The following is a 21,330-nucleotide window of genomic DNA, read 5'->3' on the forward strand; positions in this document are numbered from 1 at the left end:
GTGGGTAGACATTTCAGTTTTAAAGTGCAATTGAACTGAACTCTACAACTTTCCCCCATCAGCAAGTTCATGGAAAAAAAAATTGATGTAGACAGCAGCAAAATCTTCTGAAGCCTTCCCCTTGTTGAGATATCACTTTGATTAGTTTTTGTTGTCACTAGAGCAAGCGCAGTTTCACATTAATTCCCAGCAACATGGCCTTGTCAAGATCTGCAGAATGAAAGTGATCCTTTTCTGTCCACTGTCTATGAATTTTGAGGATGTATGTACTGCATGTAGCGTTTCTGGAGTTCCATGTCGATGAAATCGAACCCTATACTGCACCTTACAACCACATCAATATCTCTATATCTGTACTTGTTTCTGTTTTGTGTATCTCTGCCACTCTTGTAGGAAAAGAAGCTAGAAATGCATGCTGGGGCTTACAGTTCCATCCAAGCAGGAGTTCTGAATACTGCCAAGTTTTCTATAGACCTTAGTGGCCGGCTTTTCTCTGCCGTGTTCTTGTAAAATGGTGTTTCCCTTGTAAATGCTTAGTGTGTGTTTTTGGCAGCAATGCTCTGTGTGCTCTATGTGGTCAGCGGTGTTAATGAAGTACAGGGAGAGGAAGTTTATTTTACAGAGGAAAGTGCCAGAGCAGAAGGTCATGTTCTGAAAATTTAGATATTTAGGCGTAACCTCAAATGTTCTACAAAGGACGGGCTTAGTAGTCTGAAACGAGCGATCACAGCTTTAAAGACCAGCAAGGCTTATTTTTTTTCCCTATGAACCCACCTTACACAAAACCATGTAGTGCAGTCTGGGCCTGCCACCGTTTTCCAGTTTAGTCCTTGTGGCAATCTATACTTTCCTGTGAGTTCTACAACAGAACCTTTGTGTTTAGTTTTTTTTATTATTATTTTGGTATCTGTAACCCCTGGTTCACATATATGTGGCCGCGTGGGCCGCATTCTGCGTGGGCACGAGAGCCCATTCATTTGAATGGACTCCCGTGCCCCGTGACACGCAGGGAAGAAGTCCCAGCACTTCTTCTGAAAACGCAGCCCTCACGGGAACCTTGGTTCCCAGTACGGTTGCGTTTTCCAGTGCAGGTGGCGTGCTATTAGAATTAATGGCACCTGCCCGCGGGTCCACACTCCTCTGTGCGGCTGTTGCGGCTGCACGGATTTTCGTGTGGATCCATAGCCGCACCACCCGCACAGATGTGAACCTAGCCTAAGAAAACATCTCCCACCTATTCTCAGTGACTTTAAGGCTTCAGTCACGTGGCCAAATATGAATACGTATACTGCAGATATCTATTGCCTAGGTGTTTGTGTACAGCCACTGCCAGGAGCCACTGTAGGTATGTATCCATAAATGTATTTATTACAGGTAGTTATATCGCACTGTCAATTTGCACAGCACTTTCCATATATATTGTACATTTCTCATCAGTCTCTGCCGTCAAGGAGCTTATGATCTAAGGTCCCTAACGCACAATCCTACATACACATACAAGGGACAATTTAGACAGGAGACAGTTAACCTACCAACCTGTCTTTGGATTGTGGGAGGAAACCAGAGTACACGGAGGAAACTCCCACAGGCACAAGGAGGACATGCAAACTAAGCACGTAGTGCCGAGGTTGGGATTTGAACTGATGATATATTGAATGGTTACTTTCTGTTAGGGACTGATGATCAGCTGTGGACACATTCTGTGTATAGGGATGACCATCCATCCCTAACCATATGTAACCGCCAATGTGTGGATTCAAACTTACGGCAGTGGGATAGGTACGGCCTCTGTCAGCCAGTCATTGACTTGTACAGGCCTCCGTGCAGGAGGCCTGTACAAGTCAGCTGTTTTGCTGTGTGAACGAGGCACTCCTGTGCGCTTTTGCCACACTAAAACACACCCTCTCAGAACACCAAAAGCTCATGCAAAATATTCCCCTTTAAATTCTAACAGTTACCACTTGTTGCATCTTCAGTGCCATGTTTGAAAAACGCATCTTCCATTAGTCTGTGGAGGCGCACCATGCATTTTGTGAATCACATGTCTATTTTCCCCAGGTGACTAGGAATGAAAAGATATGTAAAATGCAGTGTTTAAATTTTAACACAACTCATAAAAAATAGAAAAAAATGCACATCCATATTTAAGTGCCCTGGTATGAACAGGTCCTTAGGCAGTAGTATGCAATGTGTTCTAGCACATTATGCCTTTACCTTGCAGGGGTTTTTTTTCTCTTTTTTTTTTAATGTGGTTTACTACGGCTTTAACCACTTGCCCTCCAACTATCCTTGTTAGTCCCGTGTACTTTGCCAGCTTTTTTGCCTTGTCCCAGATTTGAGATGTGTTGCTGCCATCAATTTTGAAATGACCTTACATTTTCTCAGGAGCCCATTCCACCAACTTCCGATCATTATTATGGGCCGAGTTCTGTCTTTTACATCTCATTCGCTGTGCAGGCAGCCCACAGTGCAGCACATTTCTCAGCATAGAAGGCTCTGTCACTCATGGGCACATATGTGCTAGGGATGCACCAAAATATCAGTGGCTGAAATATTTCAGCCGAAAACTAACCAAGCCCCTCTCCATCTGTTGCCGCTCGGATGTTCTCAGCCTTACCTGAGAAACCATCGAACAATCCCGGTGCTGGGCATAGAGATCAGTGAAGAAAAGATGGCCTCCACTCATCTCTATTCCCTTGGAAGACCAGAGCGATGTCATTTCCGGTTCCAGCGCCTTGTAAACAAGGCGGTTTTTTTTTTTTTTTTTTTTCTTTTTCTAAAGCACTAGATCAATGCTTTTTTTGATCTAATGCTTTACATTTTACTGGAGAGATGTGGGGTCTTATTGACCCCACATCTCTCCATAAAGAAGACCTGTCGCTACTTATTTCTATCACAAGGGATGCATGCATTCCTTGTGATCGGAATAAAAGTGATTTAAAAAAATTTTTTTGAAGGGGTAGTGTAAAATAAAAAATGAATTAAATAAGTGTACAAAAAAAAAGTTTAAAGTTCCCCCGTCCCCGTGTGCAGTGATGTACGCATACGTAGGCCATGCTCACATATATAAATGTGTTCAAACCATACATGTGAGGTATCGCCACGAACGTCAGAGCAAGGGCAATAATTCTATTCCACAAGGGCAATAATTCTATTCCTCTACCCTATTCCACAAGCGTGCGCAATTTTAAAGCATGACATGTTTGGTATCTATTTACTCACCGTAACTTTCATATTTTACAAAAAAATGGGATATATATAATTTTTTTATCAAAGTGTATTTTTTTTTTTTTAAATTGCGTTTGAAAACTATATTAATTTTTAAAAACTCCGTTTCAGTCTCATTTTTCGGGCAGTGCATCCAGAATTTTTGGTTTTGGAACCAGGAATTTCATTTCACCACTAATATGTGCTTTTCTATGCCACCACATACGGGTAGCAAGAGATTAAAGCAGGTTGGAGGACATCAACTGCAGGTCATGTGCACCTCCCTGAGTGCTGAATTAATTCAGACATCTCAAACGGTGATTGTCACAAGCCCAAAGCCCATTGACAGGTCTTCAGCCAGTTTTGGCATTCAGGCACTTATGGCAGGCAGTGTAGCCATGCTGCTCATATTTTTTTTTTTTCCCCCCCTGCAGGCAAGCAATGCAGCTTGTTCTGACCTTCCTACAACCTGCTGATTGGGCAGTGAAAAAGCATCTCCACACTGATGAACTAAACCCTCTGGTGCATTGATTTCTCCTGCCAGCAGGCAGTGTTAAAGTGACAGCATGTGAAATGCAGTAGATCATTCTAAAGCATAGACCTCCCACTGCCAGATTTTTGAGACTGTTTTCAGGAGAAGATATAGACCAATATAAGCATCTTCACTAGCTGTATTTTTTTAAGGGATGCTATAATGGTTTTGAGTCAGTTTTTTTTATTTTACTTGATTTTTAATGCATACATTTTTAATCTAATTTTTTTTTAAATTATTTAGCCTATTACAGCCTATAGCTGTAGAAACGAAGACAACAGGCCACTGCAAGTGTGGTCTGGTTCCATCTATCTGCTTTAGCTACTTGTTTGTGCCCTTTTTGTTTGTTTGTTTTTTGTTTTGTACAATTGTCACTGCAGCGCATTGTGGGCATGAAAGCAAAAGGTGATCACTGCTCTTTTTGTAAGCAATGGTATATCTGCAGCGGTCCTGATTTACAGTAAGGGCCTTTGCTGATGGGCTTTGAATTTGTTAATGACATCAGTGCGATATCCATTTTGATTTGCTTTTGAGATCAATCAGAATTCCATGACAGTTGCATTTAATCGGAAGGTAACCTCTTTCTGATCTGCATTTCACCCAGCAGAATTTGCATTCTCATATTCTATGAAAGCTGAAAATGATTTTAACTTTTTTTTTTATTCTGTCAGAAATGAAGATCTAGATTTAGCTGGTGTGGTGCTTTAAAGTTTAAAGTGTTTCTAAAGCCTAGGTATTTTATACTTTACTGCATTTCTTGCATGTAAGGTAAAACATTTTTAGATGTGAGTATCTCCCCCCTCTCACCCCCTTTTACTTACTTGAGCCCTCATTCGATCCATCCCTATGCACATCTGCAGCTCTTCTCTTCCCTCATTTCCTGGTCTCACTGGCTTTGCTGAGGCAGTGGGGAGCCATTGGCTCCTGCTGCTGTCAATCAAAGCCAGTATTATGGGAATGGGAGGTTTACAGACACAGGCAGCACGGTTCAGGGTACCTATGGGGTACCACCGAGAAGAGGAGCCAGGAGTGACAGAGGAACCTGAGAAGAGTAGGTTTGAGACTGCTCTGTGAAATTCCATTGTACAGAGCAGGTAAGTATATGTTTTTTGGGGCTTTTTTTTTTTCTTTTAGTTTTTTTAATTGTTTGCATTTACAATTACTTTAATAATAAAAATCACAGGGGTTATTACTTTCAGTGAGATGTGTCCATTGTGCTGCTGTGTCATCCATTAGCAAAACTTCCTCTTCCGATGCCCCACCCCATCACCGTAATCTTTCGGTGTGCTGAGGGTTAACAGGGCTAAGGGCACTGTCACTGGCACTCCTGAAGATTGCACTTTCCACCCACTTCCTCCATTCATCAAAGCTGGTACAACAGCTTCTATGAATGAAATGGGATCTATGAAAGGAGGATTGGCAAACGATTGAAAGGTCTCCCCCCCCCCCCCCCCCCCCCCCCTCTCCGTTCATAGATCTTGTTTCATTACCTGTAGTACCAGCTCTTATGAATGTAGGAGCTGGGCGGAAATAGTCGGGCACACTCAGTGAGTGACAGTTCTTGGTTCTATTAACCCCCTCTGTATCAGACGATTGCGAGAGTGGGGCTTTGGAGGAGGAAGATGTCTGCTAACAGAGAACACAGAAGCACAAAGGACACATTTCATTGACGGTAAAGCATTTCCATCTTTTTCTTTTTTTTTTTGGCATTACACTTCAGCTTTGAGATAGAAGGCTGTGTTCATGATTCATTTTGCAGTAATACAGCAATTTGCTTCTCAGTTTCATTTTCTCATTTCTCTTCTTCATCTCCTACAGGGGAAGTGTTTGACTATTTGGTTGCACATGGAAGAATGAAGGAAAAGGAAGCAAGAGCCAAATTCCGGCAGGTGTGTAATATGGAAAGATTTCCCTTCATAACGTAGATTTCCCCTTCGCCACAAAAAAAAAAGTGTAGACAGTGTAGGAGACATGCACGGTCATTCAGTGTGATTTGAGCGTATTTTCCCTAAATAGCCACTATGAGTCATTTACAATGCTTTGTGTTTTCTGTTCATTGTTTTTGTGTTTTTTTTTCTTTTTAATGCTTAGATTTATTTACAATATCAGAACTTGTTTTCTATAATCCCTCCAGATTACAAACTGTCAGGGGGCACACCTTACACACACAGACTATAATTTCAGGTGTGCTTAACAACACTAGTTTATGGAATTATTCACCTGCATTTGCACATTGAAATTAAGCCCTCTTTCTCACTGGAGTATTTTTCAGCTTGTTTTCCCATTTATGACTACTCCCAACATGCAAAATCCCATTCTTGCTAATTGTCCAGATTTACACTTGTACACATTCACTCTACACCCTATGCTTGGGACAAAAAAAACCTTTTTACTTTTTTTTTTTTTTTCCCCTCTAGAACTGCTCTGATGTGCTTTGATATACATGCAAACGCCTGTAAAATGCCTGAATAAAATGCTTTAAAATCAAGAATATGCTGTGCTCAGGTGTAAAGGAAGGCTTAAAGTATTAGTGAATTAATTTTTTTAAAATAACAATCATGTCATACTTCATACTTATAACAAAACAGTGTAGCGCTATAGATAAATAAGATATATAAAATGATATAGTGAGTATATCCAACCCCCCCCCCCCCCCCCCAGTGCACACAGGGGGTAAAATATATAAAGTGCAACACGTGAATTCCCTATGGGAGTAGATTAGTGCAGATGTGACCAGTGTCCTATCTGGCACTCGTGAATGACACTCAGTACACCCCAATAAATTAAAGAAACATAAATAAAACCAACATAATCATATATGAATCCACACAAAATAAAATGTCCAATAATAGTGCTCAAAATTGAATGCTCATGCAAGTGATGGTATGTGTACACTCCGTGTGAATCCTTAGTGGCCAAAATGCCCCCTCACCTCCTTACATCGACCCTACAGGGTCAGCTCGCTCTGAGTATTACACCGCTCTGAGTAGTACCAGGATACCTGTGGTTTTGCACAGAGCAGCCCTGAGCCTCCTCTCCTTGAGTTCCCCGTGGGTGCTCCTGGCTCTTCCACCCCCCCCCCCCTTCTGAGTGTCCCCAGAGCAAGCTGCTTACGTGAGGGGCACTCGTGCGCGCTCGCTCCCGAGCCCTGCTCTCTCTCCATAAGACGCACAGAGTGGGGCTTAGCCTTTCCCTTCCTTTTCACTGGCGCTAATTGACAGCAGCGGGAGCCAATGGCCCCTGCTGCGGTATCTGAACCAATGAGGAGCAAGAGAGCCTTGGCTCTCGTGCACATCGTTGGTTCAAGATCCGGCTTAGGTATGTATTTGGGGGAGCTACATGCAGAAGTTTAACTTACAGCATAGAAGACCATAAGGATAAAAACCTCCTGCCTTTAACACTACTTTTGCCATTGGGACTGGGAATTTTAGGACATTTTTTTCATAAACAGCAGTAGCTGTAATCCTGAAATCTATTTTTTTTTTTTTTTTTTTTTTTTATTCCTTAATTATTCATATTTTTTAATCCAGACTTACTGGAAGCTGCACTTTTCTTTTAAATAAAAACATCCACTTTTTTTTAGCAGTTGCTATTGCAGTGTTGTTCTTTTCAGTTTTGTATCCTCCGCTTTGGACTTTTGTACAGTTTTTTTAACTTGGAATTAAAATGAATTTAATTGTGTTTTTATTTCACACTACATTGTGGCCAGGCGTCCCTAGCACTCTGTATTTAAATAACGGTGTTGCCTTGATGAAGTGATCCTAGGTGGCCCCAAAACTTCACCTTATGACATTGTAACAATAAATTCTCTGGTTATCCACATTGGTGTATTGGTGACACTTTCGCTACCTGCACTGATCACCTGATGGTGCCATTGTCTTGTGCCACTGCAGCACCCAGCTGAGAAACTGAAAGGAGGACATTGGACTTTTATGACTTCTCTTAAATCTACACAAAAACAAGCCATGTCAGTGGCTTTAAACGTTTAATAACAATTCAGCATCACACACACGTACAAGCAACGTTCATACACTGTGTTATGGGGGTTGAATGGTATCAAGTGTTTTGTCACGGATCGCTTAATCATTAGAATCTAAATGCGGGATTCCATTGATGGCTGAACTTCTGATGTCCTTCAAACTTGTTTCTTATGCTAATGATGTGATTTCCATAGTCATAGTTGCCATAGTTTCCATAGTCCTAGTCATTACCTCTCCGTAATGCCTGCCTGTGTCACAAGATAACGATATCCTCAGTATGTTCGATGTTAACATTTGTGGGCTGAATAACAAGATCTGTGGGTAAATGGGATGTTGTATGACATTCTGCTGTTGCCTTTGTGACAGTTTCACTTATCTTTAGAGATTTCAGGAGTATACTTGTGTATGTTTTTTTTTTTTTTTCTTACATTTTTAACTTGACATATATAGTACACCAGTCCTACTTATTCCCTTCTAGAGGGAGCCATTTTTGTTATTCTGTTTGTAATGTAGAAAGGGTATTCCCAAACACAACCGCTGTAAGCTTCTTGCTGTATCTCCGCCTTTAGAAATCCCTGTATATTAGTGTCGGCACCAAGTTCAGTGGAGCAGCTTCATCATTTGCCTGGAATTGTCCTTTGTGGTCTTTGCAGGCTTCTGTGAGAATAATAATGTAACATGTTGCTTTCTCTTTTGCAGATTGTGTCTGCAGTGCAGTACTGTCATCAAAAACATATTGTTCATAGGGATCTTAAGGTGAGTGAAGCAACGTGCTTTTTTTTTTTTTTTTATGCTTTGTTGAAGGTTGTGTCCTTTTCATTTTTTTTTTTTTAATCCAGTTAAGTGAGTTTGAGGTGGTGTTAGTGTTCTGCAGATAGGAGGAAGCATTTCTTCAGTAACTTCTCTCCCAAGTGATCAGACTGCAACATTGTAACTCTAACATTTCACAAGATGACTGCTGATTTGTGTTCAACATATGTAAGCATAGCTAAAGTGATTCTAAAGGCATTCTATTTGTTACCTTTAATGCATTGCCTGCGTTCAGAGAAAAAAAAAATGTCCAGCTAGCAGTATCACCTCCCTCACCTTCCCTTTATACTTGCCCTCACTTGATCTGGCGCTGTGTCTGTCTGTTGCAGCTTTCTCCTTGTTGTCACAGACTTTGCTGAGGCAGCAGGAGCCATTGGCTCCTGCTGCTTTCAGTCAAATACCGTGCGCAGGGGCGAGGCTGAGTCAGACTGTGTCAGTAGATGCACACAGCCTGGCTCGGGATTAAGCCTACATGTCTGCCCCCATAGCAAGTACTTGCTGGCAGACACAGAAGAGGACAAGCTAAGAATGTCGTCTGGGGGACTCCAGAAGAAGAGGCTCTGGGCTGCTCAATGCAAAACTATTGACAGAGCAGGTAAGTATAAAGTTTTTTTTTTTTTTTTTTTTTTTTTTAAATTTTGAAGCTTTATAATCACTTTAAAGAGCGTACAGGCAGAGTTCTCTGTCAGAGGTCATAAATACCTGAAAGTAGTATTCAAAACTATTATGTACCCAAAAGTTTTGCAAAGGTTCTACTTTCGTTTATGTCTAGGGTACCAATAGAGGGCTTTTATCTGCCTAATCGCTTTTCACACTGTAAGATGGTCCACCACAACTTCTCTATGGTGCTCCAGCGGTTGCAGGTACTCTAATTTCTTGAAGTACAATGCAAGGCCAACATTCCTGCAATGTTTGTGAGGATGCCTTTATGTAGAAGGCACCATTTGCATCATCTTTGTAGAGATGCTCAGTAAGCAAAGCTCATATTTCCACACATACATATGTCAGAGGCTTGTGAAGTAGTATACTAAGAAAGACACAGGAAATGAGGGGGACACAGGCAACCCTTCTCATTTTATTTCTTTCTCTTTACGTCACATTATCCAAAACCTAAAAAAAAAATAATGGTAAGGAGTACCATTGTCACAGGACAACCGTGTTTGCTTTTTTTGGTCATATGCAAGCTGTGTTTTAGTAGCACTTCACTGTTTTCTCTATTCATAGCAAGTCTAGTCATAGCATTCAGTGAAAATATAGAACAGAAAACCTTTTCATTGTGAACATCACAAAACTATTACAATTTATATGGTACTTTTGAGAATACACATTCTAGTTTCCCTTAAAGTGGAGTTCCAGCAAAAAAAAAAAAAAAAATAGCAGCTCCACAAACTGTAGCTGCTGACTTTTAAAATACAGCCACTTACCTGTCCCTCGGTCCAGTGGTGTCCTCATCACCGCTGGTTTCACCGGCTGTCTTCTCTCACTGGCGCCGGCATCTTCAGTGTGGACAACCGGTTGTTACAGCTTGCGGCTTCACAGTCGAGTGCCCACTGCGCATGCGGGAGAAGCGCTGCGCTTTGTGAATGCCCGTAGTCTTCTGGGACCTGTTACGTGTCCCAGAAGACTACGGGGAGGGAGGACAACTTCCGTTCCGATCGCCTAGGCCAGTGGTGGGCAACCTTTTTTTTCAACTGAGCCAAATCTCGCCAAAACCACGATTGAAATTTATTTTGAGAGCCACATTTTTAAAACTGAAAATACATAGGATGGTACACTGTTTTTAGTTTCAATAAGTTTTTATAGTAATTCATCCCCCATATAGTAATTCATCCCCCCTATAGTAATTCATCCCCCCTATAGTAATTCATCCCCCCTATAGTAATTCATCCCCCCTATAGTAATTCATCCCCCCTATAGTAATTCATCCCCCCTATAGTAATTCATCCCCCATATTAATTCATCCCTCATATAGTATTTCATCCCCCACAGTACTATTCCCCCCCAAGTAGTAAGCCAAGTCCCCCCTATGTCAATTCACTTACCTTTGCTCCGCGCGTTCCTCTCGCCGTGTTCCCGCGCCGTTCCGGTCTTCAGGGCGGACTGTGAGAGGAGCCTAGCTCCTCTCACGTTCGTCACGCTGCCCCGCCTACACACATCCTGACAGCCAATCACTGGCTATCAGGATGTGAGTGGCAGCGAGACTGGCCAATCATTGCATTTGAGCGCGCTGCCCTGGCTGTTTTTTTTTTTTTTTTGGATCACGCTGCCGCCTGAGAGGAGGGAGGGGAGCGGGCGCCCGGCACACAAGAGCCGCATTAAATCGTGTAAAGAGCCGCATGTGGCTCGCGAGCCACGGCTTGCTGACCACTGGCCTAGGCAATCGCAAATCGCAGTACCTGCTCCCCCCCCCCCCCCCCAAGGGTGCCTATCCTTAATGGGGAGCGGGGAACAAAGCATTAAAGCGGAACTTCCGCTTTTGGGTGGAGCTTCGCTTTAAACTTGCTGATAATAAATTTTATTTCGTTTTTTCAGAAGGTGCCTGCACTACTTACATGGCATAACCCCTGCTGTTTGCTTGTCCGTATCGATGAAGTTCAGTGTTAGTGCAGCTATAAGACATTCCAATAAAGATCGGTGACCTCTAGGAACCCCTCAGAATTTGGTTGCTATGCTTATGTTTAAATGAATTATTGGCTTTTTTGAATGTAGTAGAGTATTGTACTATTATTATTATTACACAGTATATAGCGCCAAAAAGTTTGCTCAGCGCTGTACATTATAGTGGGAGACAGTACATGAGACAATACATGAGGGCCCTGCTCCTTGAAGCTTACAATCTATTATCCATTGATTAATGCAGAAAATTTGTTTCAGAGATACTCTTAATTGGCTAATGTAAGTCATTCTTACATTGCTAGCAGGAGCTGACCTTTTTAATGGTTGTAATGCTTTTCATGGTCTCCAGGTCATATAAACACTGTGATTGGCTGTCAGAGTAAAAACATGACCAGGAGTATGCTTCACCAGCTCCTGAGCACAAACCGTGACTGGGAGCTGTTGATGACATTGCGATCACAGTGCAGTGCTATGGGCACGGATTGAGCGCCACCAGCACAGTGATGCCGGATGTGCACATACATGCAGCAGCTGGGAATTTAAAGTCTACAATCATTCTGCCATATAATGTGTATGGTCAGCATGAAGGAGGGTTAGTAAGTTAAGCTGGCCAATAAGGGCTGTAAACTACAAACGTTCTGCCTTTTGCTTGTCAGATTTGTATTGATTATATGTTCTTCTTAATATTGCAGGCAGAAAACCTTTTACTGGATGCAGATATGAACATTAAAATAGCAGACTTTGGATTTAGTAATGAGTTTACTGTTGGCAACAAACTGGACACTTTTTGTGGGAGTCCACCCTACGCAGCTCCGGAGCTCTTCCAGGGGAAGAAGTACGACGGGCCTGAGGTGGATGTCTGGAGCTTAGGAGTTATTCTTTATACTTTGGTCAGCGGATCTTTACCCTTTGATGGACAGAATTTAAAGGTATGTTTGGTTGGGCTATTGTGGATATGATAAAATCTAAATGTGTCTGCAAAATAAAAAAGGAAAGGTAACTATTTAGTGCGATCTGTGCCGGTATAATAGTTACCAGGCTAATATATTTTTGATTTAACTGGTCCACCTAGTTTACTATAAATTTTGAGTTTATAAAATCCAGCTCAATCAGATTTAGCAGGCTTCTGATGGTATCTTCTAGTTCTCAAGCCTCATATTTCATTATGCTCTGCAGTACTTACCTCACTCTGGTTGCTGTGGACCTGCCGGTTTAATGGTCCAAGGATGTTGAAATTCACTTACTGTTGACTAATTCACCATCAGTGCTGGAGGTAGATTCCAAGCATCCACTACTATTTTGGTAAAATAATACTTTCTAAGGTTTTACACTTTCTTCCTGCTAGTGTGAGGTCATGTCTCTGTGTTCTTGATCATTTGATCATAGCTTCATATTGAAAATATTGCCCTACTGAATCCTATTCGTACCTTTTATGTATTTAAAGCTTTGCGTGTTATCGCCATTTTCCCTTCTTTCCTCAAGATTGTACATACTAAGGTCCCGAAGCATCTCCTGCTATGTTTTATTTCTCAGACCTTTTACCGTTTTTGTTTCCTGTCTGCAGTTCATCTCTGCAATACATGTACAAATTTTTTTTTGCCTCTAAAATTTCTGCAATCTACCAAAAACCGCTGGTAATCTACTGCGAAATATGCTCAGGTCCTGTCTTCCTGCTGGGCTTACACAGTGCTGTACTGGAATCCTGAGCAGGGTTGCCAGCTCTGTCCAGTTCTCTCTTGCTGGATTACAGACCCCGGTCGCACTCGGTGCGACGTTGCATGCGATTTGCAAATCGTATGCCAAGTCGCACCCTATTGTCCGCGGTTACAGCAGTGAAATCAGTGCGGTTCTGACTTGGTCGGAACCACACCGAATTCTAGAGTAGTACATGTACTGCTTTTGGTGCGATTTGCATAGACATGTGTCAGATGTCTTGCAAATAGCACCTGAAATTGGAATCTCACCCGACTTTTAAATCGTGCGACTTCACTAAGTCGCACGATTTCAAAGTTGGGCTTGATGTGACCGGGGTGTTAAGGGGGGGGTGTTTTACTGTCCAGTAGGGGAGAACAGGTCTAACACTGCTTTGGAATTGAGTTCAGAAAGGTCAGTGTCAGGGGCGGACTGACCATTTGGAAACTCGGGCACTGCCCGAGGGCCCGGAGTCAGTAGAGGGCCCCATGAGTTGCCCCTGGTACCTTTTTCATAGGCTTTTTTGAGTTTGGGCAAGGACACGGGCCCCATGATCCCCTATTGCTCGGGGGCCCCATGAGTTGTCAGTCCGCCCCTGGTCAGTGTTGTAAGCGTTCTTTGGGATGTTTTTAGTATTTTTTGTGTACTTGCAGCATTTCGAATAGAGAAGACATAGGGAAATGTGCATGTAACACAGATTTACTTTTTTTTTATTATTATTATTTTGCCTAGACATGCAATTTAATTGTTTAATTTTGTTGGCTTTAAAATGTAGCTCCTGCCAACAGTCTAGCTGAAGAGGTGTACAACAGGCATTCTGGTGAGGGAGGGGTTCAGGAAAACTTTGCTTGCTACATGTGATTGTTCTATCCCTGCGGATGAGAGCGTGTCAGTGGCTCACAGGGCTTCTGCACTCATTGACCACAGACGTTCTCCTGATCACTGCACAGGCTGTCATTAGGAACATTTGTAGGTGATTTCACATGTAAAGCCTTAGGCTGGCCATACACTATACAATTTTCTGCCCAATTTCCTTTAGATTTACCTTCAACTATGTAGTGCAAGAGCCTGCCTAATTGGATGCAATTGAAAGTGTTAGGTTTGACCTCCTGTTATATGGTTTTCGGTAAATCTAAACCAAAAATCTCAAGAAAATTGTATAATGTATGGCCAGCCTTAGGATTCACGGTGAATGGGTTTGACAGCATCATTGGGCATCAAACACATAAAACTTTACATGGTTCGCTACAGATTAGCTTGAAGGTTGTCAATGAAAAGCCAGTTTTTTTTTCTTCACCACCTCTTCCCTGAAAACATCTGAATGCTTGATCTGCCTGGCAGCTAGCATTTTCAGAAGGAGAGATGAGCAATGGCAGCCTCCCACTCTGTAAATATTTCCTTTTAAAATTTGTTTTTATTTATTAGCACATTTTGTGTGCACCTTGACTAATTATACAATTAATGTGATTTTGCCCTGTTTTGGAAGTGTTCCATTATTTCAAGTAGGTTATAGACGTACCACACCTAGTGATGACAAGCAGCGCATATGTTAGTATTGTTTTAATTTACTACAAGTGGATTTCTTTCCCATTGGCCTATTTTATGCTCCCTGGGTTCAGTACGCCTATGTTGCATCAGTCACATTTGCTGTCAGAGAATGAAGAGTGATTGGTTTGAGGGAGTTATCCCAAGGTTTGTGTAAAAACGCGGTACCTTCAAAGTGTTTTTTGTAGTAGGGCTGAAACCACTAATCTACATAATCGATTATAGAAATAGTTGTCAACTATTTTCATATTGGTTAGTAGGTCAGCCGATTAGTCGACCTGCATACAGAATGCATTATTTGTTTACATATCAGGAAATACAGTGCACACATACACCGCAATGCACCGTCCGTACATGTTAGTGAGTGCTTGAGAACTTGTGAATGTGTGGAGCAATGCTTCATGGGACATGTAGTCCTGGGCAGGAGAAGGAAGTGATTTAAAGTGATTCCAAAGGCAGAAGTTTTTTTACCTTGCTAAAAAATCCATCGTTTACAATCACTTTAAGGGCTCTGTCCAGGGAAGATCAGCATCTGAACCCAGCTGGAGGCTGATAGACTAGAGGTAATATAAGGCATTACAATTACATTTACCGTAGAGGTTTACCATTATTGTGCATTATATTGCAAATGGATATATCCATGTAAAAATGTCTGTCTTTAGTACTACTTTAATATTTATTACTTTCACTGTTTCACAGTATAAATGAACCCCTTATAATAGTGATTATATGCTGTTTTTGTACTATAAAGGGCTCATTTTTGTTTAACGCCATCATGACAGGTGATACTAAAAGCATGTTGCTGCTACTGGATGTCTTAGTATGACAAGGGAGGCTGTCATGCATAATATGATACAATCTTTTGTCTGTTATTCTCTGGATTAGATATTTTGTTCCCTAATCATAAACTGTGTGCACAATTATGTGAGTATTTTGACCAAATCATAATTTTTATGCATATTGTCCAACTCCAAGCTTTATAAACGTGAATGCTTGTAGGATTTAAGCATATCAGGTGATGTGTATTTGTGTAATCAGAGATGGTGTGCCCTAAGGAGATCAACACACTATATCAAGGCGTGCATAATTATTAGGTAGCTGCTTTTCCTCAGGCAAAAATGAAAAAAAAAAGAGATATATAACTGTGACTCTGAAAAGTCAAAAAATTGTAAAAAGTCTTTCGGAGGGAGGCAACACTACCTACCAGGGAGGCAACACTACTACCAGAAGTACAAGGTGCTCAGTGCTCAGACATGGCCAAGGTAAGGAAGGCTGAAACCTGACCACCACTGAACAAGACAGGTAAGTTGACACGTAAAGACTGGGCCAAGAAATATCTGAAGACAAATTTTTCAAAGGTTTTATGGATTGGAGAGATGAGTGACTCTTTACGGACCAGATGGATGGGCCCATGGCTAGATCAGTAACGGGCACAGAGCACCATTTCTACTCAGACACCATTAAGGTGGATACTGTTTTGGGCTGATACAATTACTGGGCTGGGTTCAGATGCTTATTAAAGATGAGCTAGTTGGACCTTTTCTCCTTGAAGATGAACTCAAAATCCACTCCCAAACCTACTGGCAGATTTTAGAAGACACTTTCTTCAAGCAGTGGCACAGATAAGTCTGCATCTTTCAAGAAGACCATGATGGTTATGCTCTTTCACATGCATCGAATGCCACTGTGTGACTAGCCAGTAAAGGCCTTAAAGATGAAAGAATAAGGACGTGGCCCCTTCCTCACCTGACCTATTGAAAACTTGTGGGCCCTTCTTAAATGGGAGATTTACGGTGAAGGAAAACCGTACACCTCTCTGAACAGTGTCTGGAAGGCTGTGGTTGCTGCTGCACAAAAACTTGATCATCAACAGATCAAGAAACTGGCGCCCATGAATGGAAGGATTATGACTGTTATTTAAAAGAAGGGTGACTATCTTGGTCACTGTTTTTTTTAAATGTTGGTAAATTGTGAATTGTTTATTATTCTCACTTAAACAGATGAAAATAAACAAAGTGAGATGGGAACTTAATTTTTCATTTAGTTGCATAATAATTCTGCACATTAACCACTTGCCCTCCAGAGGATTTACAATTAATACATTCAAATAAAGAGTTATTTTACCTTTACGGAACCTGCCTATGCAGATAAGGGTTGTCTGTAGATTAAAACAAACTGCAGTTCTGACTGAATGATGCCCATGCTATGGGAATATGCCATTTATGTATCTAATGAAGCCTAACTGGAATACTCCCAGGACATTGCTAAAACGTTGCTAAGTGAGGACTAATCATTACTGCTCACCTCCACCATCACAGGAGTGAGTTTCTTCTAATTCACCCCCCCCCCCCAAATGTTCTTTCTCTTCCCTGATGCAGTAGCTCAGCTCAGTGTTTGAGCACTCATTCCTGTGATGGAGGAGGTGAGCAGTAATAGCTAGAGCTTACTTAGCAACATCCTAGACGTATTCCAGTCAGGCTTCAGGAGGTACATAAATGGCAAACACTTATAGCAAGGGCATTATCCAACCTTGAATTAACTGTGTACATATAGTGCTGCCCCAATAGTGTCAAATATACAAAGTATCATCCATGTGCAACAAATATACAATGCTCTATATTCAAAATAAAACCACCAATAGTTATAATTATGAAACCTTCTCTTCATACAAAAAAAAATGTCGTTAAAAGTCAGTGATAAATGATATCATTCTTTAACAAAGTGCAGTCAATGTATCCCAGTCCAATCCATACTTTTCTTTCTTGTGCAACCGCAACGCCAGTGCTGTAAACATAAAGCTCCCTTTAAAGTGAATATACCTGCTTGTGCTAAAGGTGGACTCTCACCATCAGATTAGACCACAACGGTCTTATTGTGCTTTTTCCAGCAAGATCAGAATCTCGGATGCAGCTGCTTATCTCCCCCATCATCATTTTGTTCACCAGCAAATGATCTAAATGCTCAGAACAACATAATTCCGACCGTAGTGTACACTGGAACCATCCTACTGATGGTGCCAGTGTCTGCAGCCTGGAGTCATTTTACCGTCTGCTCTTACAGTCCCTTATATCACTAGATCTTCTACATTAGAATCAGACAGCTGATGTCCGAGTCCAGCAAGGCCTGGGCTAAATCAGATAGACAATCTTAGTCACTCCAGTCTTTGACGAGTTTACGCCTGAGGAGTTGCGGTCCACTGCTATCACTCCCAAATTATGAAACTGCTTTGGCTCCTACCAATGCGGAGCACACCAATTTGAATTTTTCGTTAGGAAAATTGATTTTTTTTTTGTTGTCTTAGACCCTGTAAGGGTGCACAGACGTCTTGTTCCACAGTCTAAATGTGGCTCAGGCAGGCCATCATCCAAGACTGACATTTACAATCAACTTCAACCTTTTCCTGTCAAGGCACATCATATTAGATCTAAGTGATTCTTGGGCATTTTGGTATCAAGCAATTGTTTCCAATATTTGCAAAGCTGTTACCTGGTCTTCTATTAACATTCTTCTCTTTGTTTTGTTGTCCACCCCTTCATTGCTTTAACACATCTCAAAGTTTAAAGATTTCCTTTGCCCCTCAACAAAAAAAGAAAAGATTTTTATACTCTACGTAAAGTTTTTCTTGGAGTCTATTGAGGTACACAGGAGCCTCCCCTATAACCTCGTAGCCTCCAAACCGCTTTGCAACAAAACCGAAGCACATATGTATTGAGAGGGAGGTTATTCTTTGCTGGCCTGTGTTTTTTTTTTTTTTTTTCCCTGTAGGAAGCAGAGTATAACCTGAAGGTTACACTTCTCTGTCTCTCAGTGGACTCCAGGAAAAGGATTTTGTGGTGCATACCAAAATCCTATTTTCTTAAAGTATCGCTTGCATTTTCAGATTGAATAGGAGGGGCCCACAGAAGATGAGAATCATAACGATGTAGCTAGTGAAGTAGCACATTTCTTGACTTGAATTATGACATTGCACTCATATAACTTCAAAATGCCTGTTTTACATCGATTGCTACTTTATAAACTGTTTAATACTGATAGACACTTTAAATATCGTTTTTAATAAATCATGAAACAATTCTCTCTTTTTAGGAATTAAGGGAAAGAGTACTACGAGGGAAGTACCGAATTCCCTTTTACATGTCAACAGACTGTGAAAATCTTCTCAAGCGGTTCCTGGTGCTAAACCCAACCAAAAGAGGCACTCTAGAGGTACATGATCAAAGTCTGTAAAGTATTCTGCTAAAGCAGGGGTCTGCAACCTTTAAGACATAAAGAGCCACTTGGACCCGTTTCCGAGAGGGGAAAAAAAGACTGGGAGCCGCAAAACCATTGCAACATTTAAAACAAATCCGACACTGCATATATTGCAAAAAGCGCTCTGGTCATGAAGGGGGTTTAAGGGCCCAGTAAGCAAAGGGTTAATCAGGGCCACAGTGTATCGTCATAATCACAATCATAGCCTTAGGTCAGTGGTGGGCAACCTTTTTTTTTCAACTGAGCCAAATCTCGCCAAAACCACGATTGAAATTTATTTTGAGAGCCACATTTTTAAAACTGAAAATACATCCCCCATATAGTAATTCATCCCCCATAGTAATTCATCCCCCATATAGTAATTCATCCCCCGTATAGTAATTCATCCCCCATATAGTAATTCATCCCCCCTATAGTAATTCATTCCCCATATTGGGTCAATTCACTTACCTTTGCTCCGCGCGTTCCTCTCGGCGTGTTCCCGCGCCGTTCCGGTCTTCAGGGCGGACTGTGAGAGGAGAGGAGTTCGTCACGCTGCCCCGCCTACATCCTGACAGTCAATGTTTGCCACGCTCCGCGGGCCGGATTAAAAGGTCCGCCGGGCCGTAGTTTGCCCATTGCTGGGCTAGCTGCAGAGTCCTGACTTTTGGGGCGGCCGCCCGAGAGGAGGGAGGGGAGCGGGCGCCCGGCACACAGAAGAGCCGCATTGAAGTGTGTAAATAGCCGCGGCTTGCCGACCACTGAGCTACGGCAACCCTATTGCCTGTCACCTGGTGGGCAGTGTGCTCCGGAGCCGCAGCAAAGGTGAAAAAGAGCCGCGGGTTGCCGACACCCGTGCTAAAGGTTTTCATTTTAACTCCATCCCGCTGCTGTCCCCTGGCTCTCTAAGAGAATCTAAATGCTGGGAGGTTGAGGTGGGCATTCCAATCATGATCGGAGGCTCTTGATCAGAAGTATGTATCAGAAGCTTCCCATAACATTTTAGTTGCCATCCACTGTACCTATACTAAAGAACATAAGGCTTTTTTGATACATTGTTTTAACAAAAGGGTGTTGCATTTTTAAGATGCTTGGCCCTTTTAAGTCTTTCAGTGGCCTCTGATTGCCATCCACTGATGTAGGTTTCACTCTGTGGGGTTCACTTGGAACAGGGGAACAGGCTGATATAACCACAATATAAGCCAGTTAATGAGCTCTGTGTATTAACACAAATACAGATATTGCTGTGCCTTTGCCAAGCTTTGAAGATCTTATGCTTAAGTGGTTTTCTCCTTTTTGCTAATTTGTATGCAGCCTCCTTTTTAGAGGAAGGTGCTGTGTGATTTAATAAACAGACTTGACAGCCAGTGTGATTTCTTACTGGCTCATTTAACCTGTGCTGTGCCTTTACTAAGTTTCTTTACTCCCCCCTCGCCCTTCCTTCTCTTGTTGCATCTCTGTGTTTCCATTTTAGCAAATAATGAAGGACAGATGGATCAATGCAGGACATGAAGAGGATGAGCTGAAACCATTTGTTGAGCCTGAGCTTGATATTGCAGACCAGAAACGAATAGGTAATCAATTGTGCTTGAGTCTATATCCTCTGAAGGGGACAGCTGCATATGACTGTGTAGCAGTAACGTTTGTCACATTTTTCAGCAAGTGTTAGCCATAATGGCCTGCCTCTGATGGCCCATAAAGCAAAAGTTGTGACTGAGACAGAAATTGCTGGAAAATCACAAATCGAAATGTTGTCACAAAAATAAGCATAGAGAGGAAATTTTTCAGTGATAACGGTCTAAATTCCTCTAGCTTTGTAGAGATTTCTTTTGCTTCTCTGTAACAGGAAGCAGTGAGATTTCCTCAACAGAACAGACAGATATGGATTTTAAACCACCTACCCTACCCTATACAAGCCCAAAAGTGAAGTTTTTTTTTTTTTGTTTTTTTGTTTTTTTTTAGCTTTACATACACGATTTTGTTTTATGCATTGGGAGGAATAATGAAGCTGCAGATTGACAAATCAGTTCACATTGCCCTAAAGTATAACTATAGCCAAACATTTTGTGTTTTCTTTTCTTTTCATTTTGGATAGTAGTGAGGGGTTGGAACTCGTTTCTATTCCTTCTATTTTTTTGTTCTTGCTGGGGAAATAACAATGGCCATCAGAACAAATAGAGAATGTTAACAGGACTTAAAGTGAGGAAACAATCCCAAATTTCAAATGGTCAAGGGAACATGAATAGAGGGGAAATCTTCCAGTGGGACGTGCTGTGACAACTGATACTTTCCCTCCTTTAATGGGATGTCATAAAAAATGTGATGGGGATTTATAATTAGCTTGACTATGTCTAAATAATACAGCAAAGGTTGCAAGCAAGTAAACTATTTACCTATATTGAGTGTTAGATAGCAGACAAAAAGAATGAGTAACATTTCACTTAATTATAGATGATGGCAGTCTCTGCATTGTTCTAGTCCTTTGCTCAGGAAGGACCCCTGGCTAAAAGCCATCTCACACTGCAGGCCCCTGATTTTGATTGTGATGGTGACAGACCTCTAGTTCCCCAAGGAACTGTACTGTTGCGTCGGTTATATGTTGCGTAAATGAATGACTCAGCTACTTGTCAGTGAACCATATCTTCCTTATTAGAGAGGCGCTTAAAGTGGTAGTGAAGTCACAAACAAACAAAAGAAAAAAGGTCCCGGCACCCCTGC

General features: G+C 41.7%; 1 protein-coding gene across 8 annotated transcripts in view; it reads left to right on the forward strand.

Moving 5' to 3' along the window:
- Positions 1 to 21,330, forward strand: part of MARK3 (microtubule affinity regulating kinase 3) — a 139,462-nt gene that overhangs the window by 81,888 nt on the left and 36,244 nt on the right. For all 8 annotated transcript variants that reach the window (XM_089657230.1, XM_089657232.1, XM_089657234.1 and 5 more), the window contains exons 6-10: positions 5,558 to 5,628; positions 8,419 to 8,475; positions 11,838 to 12,074; positions 18,469 to 18,588; positions 20,087 to 20,186. In XM_089657230.1, coding sequence (XP_089513356.1) covers positions 5,558 to 5,628; positions 8,419 to 8,475; positions 11,838 to 12,074; positions 18,469 to 18,588; positions 20,087 to 20,186 — 585 coding nt within the window. The remainder of the gene's footprint in view (positions 1 to 5,557; positions 5,629 to 8,418; positions 8,476 to 11,837; positions 12,075 to 18,468; positions 18,589 to 20,086; positions 20,187 to 21,330) is intronic.

Source organism: Staurois parvus, unplaced genomic scaffold (assembly GCF_062004578.1).
Source record: "Staurois parvus isolate SC_StPar_1 unplaced genomic scaffold, SC_StPar_1.0 ptg000978l, whole genome shotgun sequence".
Lineage (NCBI taxonomy): Eukaryota > Metazoa > Chordata > Amphibia > Anura > Ranidae > Staurois > Staurois parvus.